This window comes from Pectinophora gossypiella, chromosome 24 (genome assembly GCF_024362695.1).
Source record: "Pectinophora gossypiella chromosome 24, ilPecGoss1.1, whole genome shotgun sequence".
NCBI lineage: Eukaryota > Metazoa > Arthropoda > Insecta > Lepidoptera > Gelechiidae > Pectinophora > Pectinophora gossypiella.
Window position 1 is genome coordinate 5,408,213 of NC_065427.1, and position 20,323 is coordinate 5,428,535.

General features: G+C 41.1%; 1 protein-coding gene across 3 annotated transcripts in view; it reads right to left on the bottom strand.

The window, feature by feature from the left end:
• The window catches only part of LOC126377822 (polyamine-transporting ATPase 13A3-like), a 59,029-nt gene that overhangs the window by 12,972 nt on the left and 25,734 nt on the right, over window positions 1-20,323 (bottom strand). For 2 of the 3 annotated variants that reach the window (XM_050025736.1, XM_050025737.1), the window contains exons 3-13: window positions 16,957-17,124; window positions 16,094-16,164; window positions 15,005-15,114; window positions 12,816-12,978; window positions 12,173-12,377; window positions 11,161-11,347; window positions 9,322-9,457; window positions 8,129-8,294; window positions 7,324-7,524; window positions 6,047-6,247; window positions 4,683-4,808 (exon numbers count right to left, since the gene is read on the bottom strand). In XM_050025736.1, coding sequence (XP_049881693.1) covers window positions 4,683-4,808; window positions 6,047-6,247; window positions 7,324-7,524; window positions 8,129-8,294; window positions 9,322-9,457; window positions 11,161-11,347; window positions 12,173-12,377; window positions 12,816-12,978; window positions 15,005-15,114; window positions 16,094-16,164; window positions 16,957-17,124 — 1,734 coding nt within the window. Of the gene's footprint in view, window positions 1-4,682; window positions 4,809-6,046; window positions 6,248-7,323; window positions 7,525-8,128; window positions 8,295-9,321; window positions 9,458-11,160; window positions 11,348-12,172; window positions 12,378-12,815; window positions 12,979-15,004; window positions 15,115-16,093; window positions 16,165-16,956; window positions 17,125-19,859; window positions 20,209-20,323 lie in introns of those variants that run through there. The other variant, XM_050025735.1, reaches the window with a different exon arrangement.

Consider the following 20,323-nt stretch of genomic DNA (forward strand, 5'->3'; position numbering starts at 1 on the left):
GGGGTATTATCAAATACCTATAGCTGAAGGATCTTGCGAAAGGACTGCCTTTGTCACACCCGACGGCCAGTTCGAATATACTAGGATGCCATTTGGGCTGGCTAATGCTCCGTCAGTCTTCCAAAGGGCTATGCATAAAATTCTGAGCAAAGCGAAAGTAAATTATGTTATCGTATACATGGATGATGTGCTCATACCAGCTCGTTCTTTCGAAGAGGCTTTAACGCGTCTTGAAGAGGTTTTGGGTCTTTTAAGGGACGGAGGCTTGACACTTAAACTAAAAAAATGTAAATTCATGTACGAAAAAATTGAGTTTTTGGGGTTTGAAATTAGCAAAGAAGGTGTCAAGCCTGGCTCTCAAAAGACTGAAGCCGTATCGCGATTTGCAGTACCACGAGATCAACGTGACGTTAGAAGATTTTTGGGGTTGGCAAGCTTCTTCAGACGATTCGTTAAGAATTTCGCTTTGATAGCTCAACCTTTGACCAGCCTTCTAAGGAAAGATTTTGTTTGGTGTTGGGGCGAAGCTCAAGATAAGGCTTTTGAGGCTTTAAAGGAGCAACTGGTCACCAGACCAGTACTGGCTCTGTATGATAGAACTTTAGAAACACAACTTCATACGGATGCGTCAAAATTGGGTGTTGCCGGGATACTCCTTCAAAAACACTGTAATCTTTGGAAGCCAGTGTCATATTATAGTCGCCAAACATCCGTCGATGAGCAAAGATATCATTCTTTTGAATTAGAGACGCTGGCGGTTATTGCTTCTCTTAACAGATTTAGAGTATATCTATTGGGTTTAAGGTTTAAAATTGTGACAGATTGTCACTCATTGCGTACCACTTTGACAAAACGTGACCTCGTGCCCAGGATTGCGCGCTGGTGGTTACAATTGCAAGAGTACGATTGTGAACTTGAGTATCGACCGGGCGAAAAGATGGCTCATGTAGATGCTTTAAGTAGGAGCCCTATAGATACACAGTTAGAACCCATATCCACAATAGATGTACTCAACGTGAGCTCCGAAGATTGGATTGCAACAGTTCAGGAGTCTGATGACGAGATATCTCGCATCAAAAGCATACTTACCGACCCTAAAACGACAGACATTGTCGACGTGCATAAGAATTTCAAACTAAAAAACGGGAAAGTTTTCAGAGTCCTAAACAATGAAAATCTGAGATGGGTTGTCCCTGCGGGTTCTCGCTGGCAGATTCTGAGAGCAAATCACGATGACGTGGGGCATTTTGGATTCGACAAAACACTGGAGCGAATTCGTGCTACATACTGGTTCCCCAAGATGCGCCGATTTATAAAAAAATATGTTATGTCGTGCCTTGAGTGTGCCCATCATAAGCTGCCCCCGGGAGCTCGACAGGGCGAGTTACACCCTATAGAGAAGGTGGACATACCTTTTCACACTGTACATGCGGATCATCTCGGGCCTTTTAATAAAAGCAAAAGACGCCACGTCTATATCCTGGTGATTATTGATGCTTTCACAAAATTTGTGAAGCTAGCGGCTGTGAAAACCACTAAATCTTCAGAGACCATCAAGGTCCTAAAAGAACTTATCAGTTGTTTTGGCACACCGACAAGGCTAATAACAGACCAGGGAAGTGGATTCACAAGCAAAAAGTTCAAGGCATATATCGCGTCCATTGGTATTAAGCACGTCTTAAACGCCGTCGCAACACCAAGAGCTAACGGCCAAGTTGAAAGATACAACAGAACAATTCTGGCCTCTCTCGGTGCGATGACACACGGCAAAGATCCAAGAAAATGGGACGAGTACCTTCCGGATGTTCAACTAGGTATAAATACTAGTTCATGACGTCACTAAGAAGACTCCTTGTGAGTTATTATTTGGACGTAGGATGATTAACCCTTCACAGGGCATTTTGAACGATGTTATTTCTGATACAGGTAATGGACTGATTGAAGGTAATATAAATGAAGTGCGATCAAATGCCAAAGCTCTGATCCAAAGACAAAGTGATGCGAGTAAAAAGAGATATGACAGTCACAGGAAGAAAGCCAAACAATATAAAGAAGGGGACTTAGTTAGAATAATGAGAATGATAACTACACCAGGTCAGTCTAAGAAACTAGAGGCAAAATTATGTGGACCTTATAGGATAATGAAGGCCCTACCTAACGACAGATACTTGATTGAGGATACACCTCTATCAAGAAAAGGACGAAGGTATGAGGCGATCTTTGCGGTGGATAAAATTCATCCATGGGTTACTTTTGAAGAATCACCTTCAAGTAGTGACACCGATGATAACGAACGGAACAGCAATGAAACAGGTGTTGAAAGTGTCTCTGATTGATTATCAGTTAATCTTCAACTGTAAACATGGTGATTTTAAATGTAGTGATTTTGTGTGTAAAAATATAAATGTAACACAATAATAAATATTTAGCGAATCAAAAGTGAAAATAAATATTAAGTGAATTATTAGTGAATGAAAATTATGAGTATATAGTCGATCAAGTGAATTACAGCGAAATTAAGTGAAAATCCAGATAGACGAATGGGTCAACATTACAGCAATGAAGCTGTGGTGTAGATCTATGCGTTTGTCGGGGGTTGCGTGTTGTGGGTATGATTGGTGTTGCAGCACCACCCAAGGAAAAGCAACACGTAACAATAAGTGAGTTACCAGGGCATGGTGAAGGAAGTAATCTTGTCCTGCTAAGATAAGATTATGCTAATTTTAATAATTAAAATTTTGTCAATTGTAATTATTTGTAAAAATGTTAAGTATATTTTAATCACGTGAAATTATTGTGATATTTTCATTTAGTATATTTTTTTTTGGGTTGATATTATGTTTGCCAGTTGTTATAATTAACGAGGGGACTCGTTGGTTAACGGATGGCCGAGCTGTTACGTCACTTCCCTTTGGTTACCATTTAATAGTCACTCAATTGATTAATTTCATTTGCAACGAACTTCACATCGTGTATCCCCTCTCTAAAAGTTAGTTACTTCAAAATGGAATGGCAAGCAGCTCAGTCGTTCTACGATCGTCGTCGTGGTAACAAGTGATTATCATTATAGTGAAGATTGTGTGAATTATCTGTGTGCAAAAACGGAATAAAGAAGTGTCCTGCAAGTTACTCCTGGTTTCATTTGAAGCTACGTTATAATACCATGACTCTGGGTTGTTGTGTTTGCCTATAATTGGACGAGCACTAGTCCAGTATTTGTATATAGATTAAGTTACGTGTAAAAGTGTTTTTGTCTGTTGGCAAACCTTATAAATACATAAATAAAATTAATAATAATATTAAGCGGAATTAACATTAATTATTATTATTAATTTCTTAGGACTTCGTATCAACAGTGGCTGCAAGTTGTCTTTGATTACTTGTGGCTCTGCCCACCCCATTTGGGATTACGGGCGTGAGTTTATGTATGTATGTAAGCGGAATTAATTTCATGTCGGAAAATTCACGAAAATGTTTGTGTTTTTAAAATTATTTTCCGTTCCATACTTTTGCGACGGAAAATTGCACTTGATATCAACTCGGAATCATGGCCTAAACCATCCCTCAAAAGTTTTCGTTACGATGTCACTAACACCCTGTATATATATTTTTTAAATATGACAATAAAGTTATTTAAATATTAAATACCATTACAACAACATAAACAGCTTAAGTCCCACTGCTGGGCCCAGGCCATCCATCAACCAGGGAGCATACTCACAACGCGTAACCATGACAACGGAAGGACGCCACCAGTGGTGTACCGTTCTCAGGGATTCTTCCAAAGTGGTTTGGCGGCGAGGATGTTCGCGGGCTACCGAACAGGGCATAATACCCCGCTAGTCACATGTTGATAGTGTGACTAGGAATCGACGATACAACGGTGTTATGTTGTATACGTATATGCGTCTCACTGTGTAAACTTCGATATCGCGTTCCACGACTGCATTATTGAATGTGGCGCCATCTGTTACATGTGGGCGGAACTAGCTAGCCAACTAGTTGGGTCCGCCACAGTGGGAATGATGCTTCGTAGGGCACGTTAGGCTGTTGGTCCCGGATATTAGCGACACCTCAATCGTACTTACATCAGTAAGTAGTAACCGGGACCAACGGCTTAACGTGTCTTCCAAATCACTTATTTCCTGGACAATCAGCCTGTAATGTCCAGACCAAACTAGGGATCACAAAGTGATTTTTGTGGTTTGTTCCCAACGGGATTCGAACCCGGGACGTCCGGATCGTGAGCACAACGCTCAACCACTGGACCACGGACGCCATTAAGTAGGAGTATCAAGAGCCAGCTTCCATGTTTATTTCCATTCACCGATAGACACAAATTAGTTTATATTCTGATAGTATGTGACTCACTATATTGAGGAGCTCGGTGGCGCAGCGGTAAACGCGCTCGGTCTGCGATTGTTGAGGTTAAGCAACTTTCGCAAAGGCCGGTCATAGGATGGGTGACCACAAAAAAAACTTTTCATCTCGAGCTCCTCCGTGCTTCGGAAGGCACGTTAAGCCGTTGGTCCCGGCTGCATTAGCAGTCGTTAATAACCACCAATCCGCACTGGGCCCGCGTGGTGGTTTAAGGCCGGATCTCCCTATCCATCCATCCATAGGGGAGGCCGGTGCCCCAGTAGTGGGGACGTAAATGAGCTGGTGATGATGATGTGACTCACATGTATATCGTCGACGTTAATATTGGCAGTCTTCTTGGGCTTGACTATTGTGGGGGTCAGTATCTCGTAGTTGGTAGACTCTGGCACGTCCGGCTCTTCTAGCGTCCACGCCGTTGATTCAAACATCTGTGTGACAAAATCATTCAATTGAACATAAAATAAAGAATATTACTACGTATAAAACGGTAATTCCCCACACACCAATTCGTGTCCGGTGCAGACGTCACCCCCTCTGGGCCTCACCATAGAATAAGGAATAATACTACGTATAGAACGGCAACTCTCCGCCCCCCACCAGGGTTTGAGCTAGGTTTACCTCGACCCCTCTCGAACACAGTTTAGACTTGAATCGTAAAGGCTGCGCGCGGACCGTTGTTTTTACTTTTTGTCAGTATATATGATCAAAAACCTTACGGATCGGGAACCTTACAGAGGACAGCAGTAACTGTCAGTACTATTCAGAGGTGGAGGACAGAAGTCCTAGTCATCATCATCAAGAAAATTCAATGTCAGAATTAAATGTCAAATGTCAGTACTATTCAGAGGTGGAGGACAGAAGTCCTAGTCATCATCATTAACGTCCCCACTGCTGGGGCACGGGCCTTCCCTATGGATGGATAGGTAGATCGGGCCTTAAACCATCACGTGGGCCCAGTGCGGATTGATGGTTATTAACGACTGCTAATGCAGCCGGGACCAACGGCTTAACGAACCAACCAACGGCTTGAAGTCCTAGTACAGCTTAGAAATAGACTACTCTGGGCGCCATCCCACTTGCGTCAGACAGAGTACTAAAGTAGTAAAGGCAAGAGAGAAACCGCTGCCCTATTTTTCCCTAAAAAGTAGCATGGAGAATGCTACACCGACAAGAGCGTGGCTCTTAAATTAGTGATGATTACCAGAAGCTCTGCCCTACCCTTTAGGGATCACGGGCACGAGTTTATGTTTAGCCTTTGATAGCTTCATTTGGGCTTGCTTGGTTTTATGCAAGGTTTATCGAGCATTTATAAATAAATAATTTCCGCAATTCAGAAGTCACAAATAAATAGTAACAGGAAGAGTGCTAGCCATCAATGCCGACCGAGAGTGTCGTCGACAACCGCTCTGGAGGTAGTCGCAAATATTGCGATATACCTGATTTTTAAATATGAATAATAATTCAAACACATTATATGTTGTACCGGGTTCTTATCGCGTTAAAATCAGGGAATAAGGGGGGGGGGGGCTCCTATTCCCGATTTTAACGCGGTATGAACCCTATATTACGTGTTTAAATTATGATAATTACTGCGTAAACCACAATATGAAAAATGCTCGAATAATGTTTGTCTGCAAGTAAGTCGCGTGCATATATTGAAAATTACCTTCAAGTCCAAAGGATCCCCGGCGAGCTCCCCGTCCAGGAGCGTCAGGCTGTGGCAGCTGGCCATCCCCAGCTTGAGGTCGTGCAGGTCGTTGAGCGCGGCCGCGTCCCGGACGGCGCGGCCCAGACGCGGCGGCGCCGTGGCCGGCGACACCGGCACCACGCCCCACATGTCCAGCCCGTCCTCTGTCAGGGTACCCGTCTGGGGGGACCAACAGGGGGGGTTAAAATGGCCACATCGAAGCAATGTTACATGCATGCCTTGGCTCGCTTTGGTGTGAGCTGGAGTCAGGTAACATCAGACTGTTGTGACGTGCAGTGACGAGATAGCTCGACTATAGTAATATATTGAGGAGTTTGGGTGCGCAGTGGTAAACGCGCTCGGTCTGCGATTGTTAAAGTTAAGCAACTTTCGCAAAGGCCGGTCATAGGATGGGTGACCACAAAAAAAGTTTTCATCTCGAGCTCCTCTTTGCTTCTTCGGAAGGCACGTTAAGCCGTTGGTGCCGGCTGCATTAGCAGTCGTTAATAACCACCAATCCGCACTGGGCCCGCGTGATGGTTTAAGGCCCGATCTCCCTATCCATCCATAGGGAAGGCCCGTGCCCCAGTAGTGGGGACGTTAATGGGCTGATGATGATGAGTAATATATTATTATACAACAATGAGCTCGAATATCTTGTATAAATGACGTGATGTTAATAACCTGTACAGGAGATCAGATATAAAATTCCAAACAAACAAAAAAAGGAAGCGGTAATGGCTTATGGTTATCATTCATTAATGAGTCAAGAAATTACCCAATAATAAGTAGAACTGTATTAAGTTGTATTAGTCGTGTCGAACATGGTCCAAGGACACCCCGGACACGAGTGACTGTTCTATACGTATTTCTTTATTCTATGGTCGAAGTCTTAGAATTTAGAGATTACAAAACCATTTAACCAAAACCTGCTTAAATAAGCTATATGTCTGTCTCGATCACACGGTATGAACGAGAATTCCATACAGGAGTGCCCATGCTGTGACTAGCCTCACGTTGAGAATATTCGCCAGTGCTTTTTCCTGAGCAATCCATAATAACCACTTATCCTTGCCGAGGTATCCACCGACCTGGTTTAAAAGCCAAACAACCTGACCCCGACGGCCTCTAGGGTTCTGTCTCCAGTGGTTGAGCGATGGGTCCGATCAAGGAGTCCCGGGTTCGAATCCCGGTGAGAACACATCACAAAATGTTCATATTTCCCAACGTTAAGATAAAGGCGAGTCCGGGGTTACCTTGTCGAAGCAGAAGCAGTCGATGGAGCCGCTGACGTTGACGGCGCGCGTGTTGAGGCAGGTGACGCGGGCCGCGCGCAGCCGCGACACGCAGTACAGCCGGCCCACCGTCATGGCGGCCGGCAGCGCCGGCGGGATCACGATCGTGATGATGTCCAGCGCCTTCAGCGCGATGTCGCCCGGCGTCAGGTGCCGGTACGCCTGCCACGTTGCACAAACAACTGGTCATTTTTAGCCACAAAAAGATTCTTCTATCGTGTGGGTTGTGAGGTGGATTACCAACCCCATCAACCCTGGTGTCAGGGTTACTATTGAACCGCCAGAGGCCCCTCACATGGCTCATGTAACGACTACTAACACAAAAGCTTTGTCATGCGGGTCTATAAGGACTCACCGCCATCAAATACAGCGGGCTTAGCACCATAAGCACGCGACTCTTTCTCGCCGCGACAGAGATCATCTGTCTCTTTCTGTGCAATACTGTTAGAGAGTGACGGGTGACGTATGTCGAGGCGAGAAAGAGTCGCGCGCGTACGGTGCTAAGCCCGCTGGTTGTTTTAAATATAGCTGGCGAGGAGTGGGTATGTGTACTCTGCCTATCTCTTCGGGGACACTGTATTATGTTAAGAAGTCAATTGGGAGACGTTTCAGAAAAACTAGATTCTGCCGTCACCTGCGTCGTACCATCATGGCTTCTAGCTGTATCAAATTTGCTTCTAGCTGTTGTACCACGGATCACACATGCCGATTTGGTCCGGTTTATTCATTTGGAAAACAAACCTGTACAAAACCTCTGATAACGTACCTTCAAAGCGACGGTATACCCAAGCCCGATCATGGCGATGCAAGCAAGGATGATAATGAACTTGTACGAGTCCCGGTCGAACTTGAAGTCCGCCGGCACCGGATACAAGATGCTGCGGACCAGCTGGCCCTTGCTCGTGTTGTAACCCGTGCGGAGGACCAGCGCTCTGAAACGAAATCAATCACATTACAGGTTAGTGACACCGTAACGAAACCTTTGAGGGATGATTCAGACACTGATTACGACTTTATATCCACCAGACTGAAGAAATAGGTTATAGATTTGGTATGACTTTGTTGAATATAACAATTATTAAAAAAAATATATTATAAATTTTACTAACTTAGATATAATCTTCTATTACTAACAAAATATGGATAAATATCTGAAAATAAAATATTTCATTCATTCATTCATTCATTAAGGGAGCGGGAAAATAAAATTCGTCATTGCGTCATTCGTCGTAACTCCATTTTTGTATCTCTTTTTATTTGGTATTGGTTACCAGCGCCATCTGTTGGTTCTTTTGGTTACTACTTTACAATTTTCCTATCATAAATATGGACGTAGCCAGCTAGCTAAACTAAATTGTTACAATAGGTTTGCGCTAGATGGCGCTTGTCTGTGACACAGACCAATCATCTTTGTGATCCCCAGTTTGGTTAGGACATTACAGGCTGATCACCTGATTGACCAAAAGTAAGATGATCCGTGCTTAGGAAGGCACGTTAAGTCGGTTGTCCCGGTTACTACTTACTGATGTAAGTGAGTAATTGTTACATGAGCCATGTCAGGGGCCTTTGGCGGCTAACAATAACCTTGACACCAGGGTATGATGAGGTTGGTAATTCACCTCACAACCCACACGATAGAAGAAGAAGACCAATGATTATCGAATTCGTTTAGAAAGACCAAATACACTTACGTTGACCAAATTGGAGATGTCCTTAGAAAAGGTTTAATACGATCTACTCTAAACCGGCGTGCGTGTATGAAGCGATTGATGAATGTGGAGGAAGCAAGAGAAGTGAGTCAGGATCGAAGCAAATGGAATTCTATAGTCTCTGCTTACCCCGGTGGGAAATAGGCGTGAGTTTATGTATGTATGTATGTTTAGAAAGAGTTATCCCGGACAAACGGGATAACTGGACCCCTTAAAAACATGTAAGTTTATTAAAGATTGCAATACTCACTTAACCGGCTCATTGTTGTAGTACCGGGTCTGTATGACCCTGGTGCCACAGAACAGGACGCTTGACGCGTGCTCCTTCAGGTCGAACCGCTTGTCGATGCGCAGGAGTGCCGTCTTCGTTACTGGTACCGACTCGCCTGCAAAAAGAATAAATCGTTAAACATAAAGTAAATTTTGCACCAGTCAAGTAAAATTTTATAGGTTTGTTTTTTAATTTTCTTATTTTTTGGCATTGTCATAAATGTCTTTTTCCCCTAACACGCGTGGCACGTTATTTTGTTCGTATATTGACAGAACGACATGACTTCTTTGGGTTCACATATTAGCGACAAAACGACATAATTATATCGACCATCTAATGTACCCTTTTCAAAGGCAAAGAAAGAGTATTTCTATTTCAGAACCGGAGAGGAAATATGATTAGCAACCTGATACGACACGATTCATTTAAAACAAACATCATAGAAGGAAAAATTGAAGGGAACAGAGGAAGGGGTAGACCTAGGAGAACATTTATGAAGCAAATAAAAGAGAAGGTGCAGGTCGTGTCGTATCAGGACTCGCAACTGGTTTCGTATTAAGACAAAACATTCTTCATTCACAACTAGTTGCCAACAGAGGAGTAAAATTCTTCCTTTGCAACATACATACGTAAACTCACGCCCGTAATCCCTAACGGGGAGGGCAGAGCCACAAGTAATCAAAGACACCTTGCAGCTACTGTTGATACAATGTCGTAAGCTGGATATGATGAACCTTATGGTGATAAGGGATCAGCCTATCGCCCATAACATTAGTCCATCATGTTAGAGGACACAAACCCTCTGTCGGTTTTTACGACATGCCCGGGAAGAAAAGCAGCTGAACGTGTTCTGTGTTTTTTTATTTGCTCCCAGAACAGCACAGAAGCAACTGGTTGCGATGGCGGCCGAAGGGGGTGGTGAAGGATTTGACGGGAAGAAGAGAGGAATGGGATTACTCCACCGACAAGAGCGCAACTCTTAATGAGGAAAATGAGGGTGACAAAATGTTAGAAATCATAATCATTCATTCAACGTAATTATCATGGATAAACTTGTTGAAGGTCAATGTAACATTTTTGAATTTACGTCATTTCGCAAGGTGTTATGTGGCTGAGGAGAAGAAATGACAAGAAACTGCAACAGCGACACATCTTTTAAATCAATGAATACATTACAAGTTATTTAATAACTAGAGGAACACATTCAACTAATGTAGACGACAGGTCGACATGGCAATTCTCTAGTGACGTGACGTTTTCAATATCGATATATTTTTATTATGTATGTAACAAAATGTGAATAAAATAATACCACGTTTTCATTTAAGTTAATATTTATTCATCTGAATCATCTAACGTATCGCTACAAAAACTTAAAGAATCTTCGTCACTGGTATCTCCGACTTTTATAATAAAATCTTCCATTTCATTTTCCATTCCCACTTTTTCCCGATATTCATTTTCAAGGTTCTGGACATGTGTTTCGAAATTGCTCCAGTTTTCTGCCGTGACTGACAAAATTGCATTCGTTGTTATCTCTTTAAGCTTTGTCAAACACAAGCTTGAGAGTGAATTATTGGTTTTTTTGCTTGAACACGCGACGAAGATGCAACCGTAGCCATTTTTAAAACACAATAGTAATAAATTATGTGAGCGAGATTATAATTGATAAACGCGGTCGATACGGACTCGTGCGACACTAAGACTAAGACGCCGCGGGGACTGTGCGGGTTGAGGGGCGACCCAGCCTCCGCGGCTCACCTCATGCCCCGATTGCCATGTCGACCTGTCGTCAACAGTAGTTATCTACAGGCTTACCAGTGAGCATGCTCTCGTTGAGTATGGCGGAGCCGGTGAGCAGCGCGGCATCGAAGTGCAGCACGCAGCCCCGCGCTGGTAACACCACCACGTCCCCCGGAGACACGTGACGCGTGTCCACGCTGCGCCCGTCTAACAGCTCCACCGTGTCGTGCGCCTCCACCGTCGCGCGGAGACTTTCCTGATTCTATGGGAAACATTCGTTACTTTACCCATGGTATAAGAAAACCAGGTATGCTCAAAAGTGACAGCTAATATTTCAAGGTTACCCCAGCTGACGTCATCCCACCCTGCGTCGCTATTTCATGAAAAATAAATTACCCACGAGCACCGGGTTAGTATAAACTAACATCCTCAAATAATGTTTGGAATTTCGGGAGTATTTCACGAATAGGGTGTTTTACGAATAGGGTATTTTACGAATAGGGTACTTTACGAATAGGGTACTTTACGAATAGGGTACTTTACGAATAGGGTTCTTTACGAATAGGGTATTTTACGAATAGGGTATTCTACGAATAGGGCATTTTACAAAAGAGCCCAAATACTAATGCAGATCCGTTTGCGAATGAGTCCTTTGTCTAATAAACCCTTCATAGGCATTTGCTGAGGAGCTTGGCGGCGCAGCGGTAATCGCGCTCGGTCTGCGATTGTTGAAGTTAAGCAACTTTCGCAAAGGCCGGTCATAGGATAGGTGACCACAAAAAAAAAAGTTTTCATCTCAAGCTCCTCCATGCTTCGGAAGGCACGTTAAGCCGTTGGTCCCGGCTGCATTAGCAGTCGTTAATAACCATCAATCCGCACTGGGCCCGCGTGATGGTTTAAGGCCCGATCTCCCTATCCATCCATAGGGAAGGCCCGTGCCCCAGCAGTGGGGACGTTAATGGGCTGATGATGATGAGGCATTTGCTAGGTAAGCGTGATCCATCCTAGTGGTCTATCGTCACTTACCACCAGGTGAGATTGTGGTCAGACGCGAGCCTATTTTATTTAAAAAAATAACAACACTAACCTTCTTAGTCTGTATAACAGAGGTGGCAACACCAAACGTCGACATGAGCACCACGGCAATGCAGTAGTAATAGTACGGCTCCGCCAGCCACACTGCGATAGTGAACAGTTGAAACACATAGAACGGATTGAAGACTTCGAGTAGAATTAGTGTCACTATCGACTGAACTGGCACTTTGATCTCGTTCAGACCGTAGATGTTCAACCTGGGAAAAAGAAATAAAAAATTAGAGATGCACCGAATATAGAAAAGAGATTAAAAAGGTTAACGTCGTGTCTTTTAGGGAAGTCAAGGAATTGGCCTTTATCAGCGTCGTGGTTCACGCCGCGACTTGTGCTGAGTGAGGCCCTTTTATCTCAGGACGTCCCCGACCACCTTATGATCATTTCGACAAACATCCGTCTTGCTTTTTTTGTAATTGTTTAGTGGAAATTTGATATGATGTTGTTGTTGCAATAGTTTTAGGCGGATGAGACGTTCGTTATGTAAAAATTGACGATTCAAAGTGTAACTATGTTACCTACTGAATAAAGATACTTTTGAATTTTGAATTTGAATTTTTTTGAATTTTGTCTTTTTTTGTGTGTGGCGCCCTTTTATAATAAACTATTTATATTCTGTTCTTCTATTCTATTCTACTCACATCCGGAGCCGTCGCTCGCTGCTGGGCGCCTTGGCCCCCAGCGCCTGCAGCTGCGCGCAGCTGGCGCCGCGCTCGATGCCCGCCAGTAAGAACCACTGCGCACGCGCCACGTCCCACACTAATGTCTGTTTCTTGTGCCGGAAGTAGCGGTAGTGCTGCACCACTGGAATTAGAAAGAAATAAATTAAAAATGATTTTATTACCAGAAAACAATACTATGAGGCACATAAAGTAGGATGGGTATTTGTACTAAAAATATATTCAAATGAACAGAGGTTCCCAAACTAGGCGGAGCCTGTATCTAATATGTAAATTATTGTACATATAACATAAAAACAGAAGCTGAGGAGGTACATCCATCGCAAGATGAACTAAGTACCCACACCTCATCGAGCTTTCTGTTAGACCAACGTGGTAGGTGAGCCGTATCGCCGTCTATAATGGTCGAGCCAACTGTGTTAGTGAAAACTGCACTTATGATAAATTAATAACTCGTTGGTGCAAGTCCGGTGTCGGGGTTTGAACCGGCGCTCCCCGTTTGAGAAGCAAGCCAGAGTACCACAGGACCACAGTGATTTTTTTTTTGTTTTGATTTTCCCCGAAGGGTAACGCAAAGGGAACTATGCCCATACAGCCATGTCTTACGTATTTTTTTTCTTGATGATTAATGAAATGATGAAAGGTGATGATGATGAAACCTAAGCCCCCACCCTCGGAGTAGACTCCTACTCCGAACCCCAAACGAATTAACTCAAAAGTCCGCATAAACTTTCGAGTTATGAAGCGGCTTCTTGGCACGAAGCGAAAATAGGCAGATACACTTTGTTTATTGAATACTCCAACATAATAACACTCGCGAATGTCTTCCGACTAACTTAATGCGATCATTAACCACAAAACACCACTTCGTATTAATTACTTAGATTATTCAATGAATAAAGCAACTGTCCCGTTCCCGTTCCCGCCAAAAAGCCAGGACCACAGTGACTCACAAAATAATTTTGACAAGCGTACTCTTAAAAAATAGTTTTATATTCGTACATGTTACAAAGTAAAAACGGCCCCTGTGGCACAGTGGATTAGTAGTCGAGTGTTGGGCTCACGATCCGGAGGGCCCGGGTTCGAATCCCGGTGAGGACACATCACGTAAATCACTTTGTGATCCCTAGTTTCGTTATAGGACATTACAGGCTGATCACCTGATTGTCCGAAAGAAAGATTTCTTGCTTCGGAAGGCATGTTAAGCCGTAGGTCAATATTCAATATTCTTTATTTGCATACTATGATGGTGTACAAGTTTGTAAGTTACATATGAGTTTCACATCGTAGACCCTTTCGGATACAACAAAATAGAAGTTTAAAAGAGAGAAGGAATCTTTTCAAATAGTAACATCAGTATCATTAAGGTATTCACGTCAGGGGCATTTGGCGGGTCAATAGTAACCCTGACACCAGGGTTGATGGGGTTGGTAATCCACCTAATTCAAAACAAATTTTTAAGATGCATGTATAAGAAGCAGTATGGTGTCTATCCATCCTACCCAATAATATACCCTACTAAATTCTTACTCGGCATGATAGGATATTACCAGATAGAAGCTAGAAGAAAACTGGCTCTCTCGACATATGTCTTTAGGGTATTTCGTGGACAATTACATAACCCTGCAATACTAGAGACATTAGGAGTTCGTGTGCCCAATACAAGACTGCGACGTGAACCTCGGCAAGAAGTCTTAGTTACGCCTCAGAGTAGAACTAATTTATTGAAATATGCTCCGGTACCTGTCGCTGTTCGCCTAATCAATGACATTAGCAAAAATAACATTGATGTATTTCATTGCACTCTGGCGGAGTTCACTGCGGCCATGTTGGTTCACTTGATTGCATGATAAGATTTTTAATTTATTTTATATCCTTGTTATGACTATTTATAATAAATAATACGATGATCAGAATTATTTTATTAGAATTTATATACTTTAGGATTTTTATTAGAATTTTAAACATTGTTGACATTGTATAATTAAAACATGACATAATCATATTTTTATTATAATGTTAATCTATTGAATATTTAAGCATTGTCGCCTTGGGACCCTACCTGTAGACAATGTTTTTGTAAACTTTAGAAATAAATGAATTTGAATTTGAACCTAAAAACCCACACGATAGAAGAAAATGAGACTTACAAAGCGTAGATCCATCATCCAGATGTATTGGAGTGTGCAGGTCTTCTGCGCAGTCAATCGGCCCTTTCTCCTTTTCGTACTCATCTTGGAAACCCTCGTTTAGGAGACCACTAAAACAAAATGTTATTACATAAATATGTATTTAGTATAAAATAGTTCGGAAGGCACGTTAAGCCGTTGGTTCCGGTTACTACTTACGCAAGTAAGTAGTCGTTACATGAGCCATGTCAGGGGCCTTTGGGGGCTCAATAGTAACCCTGACACCAGGGTTGATGAGGTTGGTACTCCAACTCACAACCCACACGATAGCACAGAAGAGTATAAAATGGTTAAAGTACATAATTGTTTTATTATATTGCACTGCCTATCTCGCAATTGTTATTAAATTAATTATATCATATCACCCATAGCATAGAATAAGGAATAATACTAAGTATAGAACGGCAACTCTCCGCTCCCCACCAGCGTCTGAGATAGGTTTACCTCATCCCCTCGAACACAGTTTAGACTGGAATCGTATGGTGTCACACACACAGATGTTGCGGGTTTTCAAATTATCACAAATAAAGTTGCTATACAGATCGTATTTCGACTACACACATCAGATTTCTGTAAGAATGATTAATTTCTACCTACTTTTTAATTTGACGTGACGGACTATTGTCTATGGTATTGTCTACGACAACCGCGCGGGCGGCGCGGGGTGAAGGGGGCACGCGCCAGCCGCGGCGCCTCCACTTCCTATTAGAACCGATCATCGCGAACACAGCGCATTTCATTTTTATTTTATTATAATTTTCTCAAAGTTAAAAGGCATTTATCTTATCTTGTACCTTTATCGCCTACAGGTATTGTAGGTATAAATTAACTGAAAGACTGCTATGAGTAGGCCACTGCCCTAACCGCACCGGAAAATTATTTTTTTCCGAAAATTCTACTCCAAGGGAATACAGAAAAAGTCGCGACAATAACCATAAACAGTAGTCGCGTCAGTACCAATCTGGTAAATGAACTTCGGAATAAACTTCATACTATAAGCTTTAAGACAAAGAAGATATGTAGGTACCTAGCAAAAAAATATGTATTTACCTTGAGTCCGAAACATTTTTGTCTAATATCTTGTGGATGTAATAACTCTTGCATTTCCTTTGGTAAGTTTCCTGGAAAAAGAGAACACATTTTTGAAATTTCACTATCTTACGTGGAGGAAGCAAGAGAAGTGTGTCAGGATCGAAGCAAATGGAATTCCATAGTCTCTGATTACCCCGGTGGGAAATAGGCGTGAGTTTATATATGTATGTATGTACTATCTTACGTAACTATTTCAAAAACAAAAGATAATCATTCTATTTTTCTAAATTACAGTAGTCACTTTGGTCTTCCACCATTGTTCATTTCAGTTCATTGGTTGGTACTTCACCTCACAACCCACACGATGGAAAAAGAAGACTGTGGTCCTGTGGTACACAGACTTGCTTCTCAATCGGGGAGCACCAGTTCGAATCCCGGTACAGTACTAAGTGCAGTTTTCACTAATCCAATTGCCTTGACCATTATAAACGCCGATACGGCACCATATATCACGTTGGTCTAACAGAAGGCTCGGTGAGCTGTGGGTACAGTCATGAGCAATATAATGTACCCACTTTAGGACTCTGTCGCACTAACATATTTGACATTTAATGACTCTTACAGTTCAATTTGTCAAAAAAGTTAATGTGACATGGTACCAAAGTGTATACATATTAATGCTCGTGACCGTACTTACTTCATCTTGCGATGGATGAACCTCTGATTATCCCAATTGCGATATAGCCGTGAGGTTACGCTTACAAAAGAAAATTCTAAACGAAACTCAAAAATGCAAGAACCAATAGAAACAGCTTTATATGACGTGATAAAGCAATCCCATTGGTTGCAACGAAATCAGACACATCCTATTGGCTACTTACAACAACTAGCACCTGATCAGCCAATTGGAAGCAGCATCGCTCGCAGGTGACGTATAGGAACCATGTCGGGGACCAATGGAAGAGGAGGAACGGTATACCGCAAGTCAGTACGGAAAATATGTATACTAAAACGGTTCGCCATCTGCTTTTTCGGTAGCCATATACTACCTGAAAAAAAAAACAGAATGTCATTAAGGAGTTTATAAGACAGTATATTATACAATGAGCGAATCACGGTGGGGAGAAATCACAAAAATCACTCAGTGGTTAGGACATTACAGGCTGATCACCTGATTGTCCGAAAGTAAGACGATCCGTGCTTCGGAAGGCACGTTATGTCGTTGGTCCCGGTTACTACTTACTGATGTAAGTAAGTAGTCGTTACAGAAATCATGTCAGAAGCCTTTGGCGGCTCAATAGTAACCTTGACACCAGGATTGATGAGGTTGGTAATCCACCTCACAACCCACACGACAGAAGAAAGAGATATGAGCGATGGGCTGATCAGATCACCCATATAATACAATACACCACATTCAAGTAGGTTCGAATCACTAAACCACTGAATTCGAATTTGTGAGTTTGAATTAATGTTTAGATCATAGATAATTGATCAATCAATCAATCAATAATACTTTATTGCACAAGAACATATATAAAGGACATAAACATACGAATAAAACATAAGCACAATAGGCGGCCTTATTGCTAAACAGCAATTTCTGCCAGGCAACCTTAGGGTGAAAGGAGATTTATTTATTTATTTTATTTATTTTTTTGTTTTTTTTATTGATATCACGTGGTTTCCAGGATATGTGCCTGGTTAATGGCAATAGGCTCGGCCTCTATTACATGGGACTTACACATAGCTGGCGAAGAGTGGGTGCAATGCAAACTATACATCTCTACCTACCCCTTGGGAGATACATGCGTGATGTTATGTTATGTTACTCCGTCAAGCTTAGTACTTCACATCAAAAGTAGCTGCACGTCGTTTTATGTTACTTGTGGCTCTGCCCACTCCATTACACATTAAAAGCGCTACCTTATGTATATTTATAAAATAACTTTAACAAAATAGGTACCTACAGTAGAGTATCAAGAACAAAATTTTTCATTACTACCCAACATTCAAAACATCAAAATTCCAAACTTCAAAATTCAATACTTCAAAATTCAAAACTTCAAAATTCAAAACTTCAAAATTCAAAACTTTAAAATTCCAAATGTCAAAATTCAATGCTTCAATATTCAAAACTTCAAGATTCAAAAATTCAAAACTTCAAAATTAATTTATTCGTGCGCTAAAAAAACTATTCTATTTCACTATTCTACAAAGTTAATTACAATGTTAATTTTGTACACCACTGGACATTATCAAATAGGTCATGTCCCAGTTAAGTGTTTAGTATGGTTGCTTTGTTCAAATACTCAGTAATGATTACCTATCTATTTGATTGGTAACATTTGTAGCCTTATCTAGTTATCTATAATTGTAAGGAAAATGTTTTCAAAATTATAGCTATACCTATGTGCTTGTTTATGGGTATCCTGTGGTGTTTACCTGTGGCTGTTTGTATAAAATACCTAAACAGGTAACTCTCTAGGTATATATCGCAACGGACTATAAAAATACAGTGTGTTACGTATAGACATATTACGTCATATATTTGAATGAAACCTTTTCCTTTCCTTATTGTTTCTGATGATAAATCGGCTGCAGCTAAAAATCAGTGCCAATGGTGCTAATTCCTGCAGACGCCTTCTAATTTTTATTTTAAGTTTTACCTGTCATTTTCTTATCCGTTAAAACAGAAAGGGACGGTTAATCGACAGTCGATAAAAATTATTAAATACACGTCAATTTTAAGTAGAAATCTAAAACAACTGTCTAAAAATTTTACATCAGCCAATAACCCGACAGAATTAAGTAGACAGCACGTCAAACGGTTTGCATTTTATTTTAAGTTATACCCATCACTTTCTTATTCGCCGAAAAGGAAAGGGACGGACGATTGACAACCGATAATTTTAAAATGAAAGAATAACCCGGGCAAATATAATAGACATCTCGCTCATATGCAATCCGTTAGACGTGTGCTGTCAACTAAATGCTATCGGGTTATTGGCAAATATAAAAATTTGAAAGGGTTTTTTAAATTTTTGCCTAAAATTGACGTGTGTTCTATAACTTTTATAACTGTCGATTACCCGTCCCTTTCCTTTTCGACGGATAAGAAAATGATAGGCATAACTTAAAATTAAGTTAGATGGTGTGTACTCGTACCGGAATCAGCACCTACATGTTGCCTATATTTTGCGCGTCAAAGTTGCTTAGTGGAAACGAAACTTAAATAATCCAGTTATGTGCTTCTGATAAGAACTACGTAACAATTAATAGTGGGAGTATTATTTTATTGTTCAGAGATAAGAATGTAATGTTATAATAAATGCGTTAGTAATAAATTATAGCGGTAGTATTAATGTTTGCCTGTTAATGTTTGTATTACATGGCATAATCCTAATGGGAAAAGATACTATTGTATAATCGATATTGGTAAAGTTATATTAATTATAAGATAATGTTATTATTCCCTTGCCAAATCCCTTCTCTGAATTGTACGCTAACAATAAGGTCTCGGATTTGATTCCCAGACAGGTTAATTCAGGAATAAACATTTCTAAATTGGCTTCCGACTGGGTTTTTGACAGTCAACCCACAATGAAGCAGTGCAGTATGGTGGAGTATACTCCATGGCAATGTCAACCAAGAAAGGCAAAAGCCAGCAGTGTGACGTACATAGACTTTTTACAATTTAATTCAGTGTTGCAACAAATTTATTGAACAAGTTTATGTTTTATTTTTAAAATATTTTTTTTTTGTAGTAAATAGCCAGTGTTACCTGTTCAAATTCAGGATCAGTGTTCAACATTTGTGTTGTGAATTCGGATATAGAACCTGTGCGTCCGATCTCCACCTCATTGTAGATGAGTGGCTGAATATCATCTTCGGGATCCATTGTATCGGTACTCAAGGAATAATTTTATCTTCGTAAAATATTATCTCTTAGTACTTCAATCTTTTATATAAAATGTGTTTCCTGGTTTGGAAGACTAAGTAGTGAATTATGTATCCAAATGTAAATGCTAGAGGCAATTACTGTTGAGAAACATTTCAATAACTGTTGATTATTCTTCTCATCCTTTCTTAAATCTTCTTAATTGTATTTCATAAGTACTCCAAAATAAATGCAAATTGGGAGTTGCAAGTCTTGTAATTTAATTTTAGTATTATTACAATAAAAGTACTCTCTCTTGAATACATGATCCAATTTGTTGATTTGTAATCCTTGTTTTATCTCTTCTC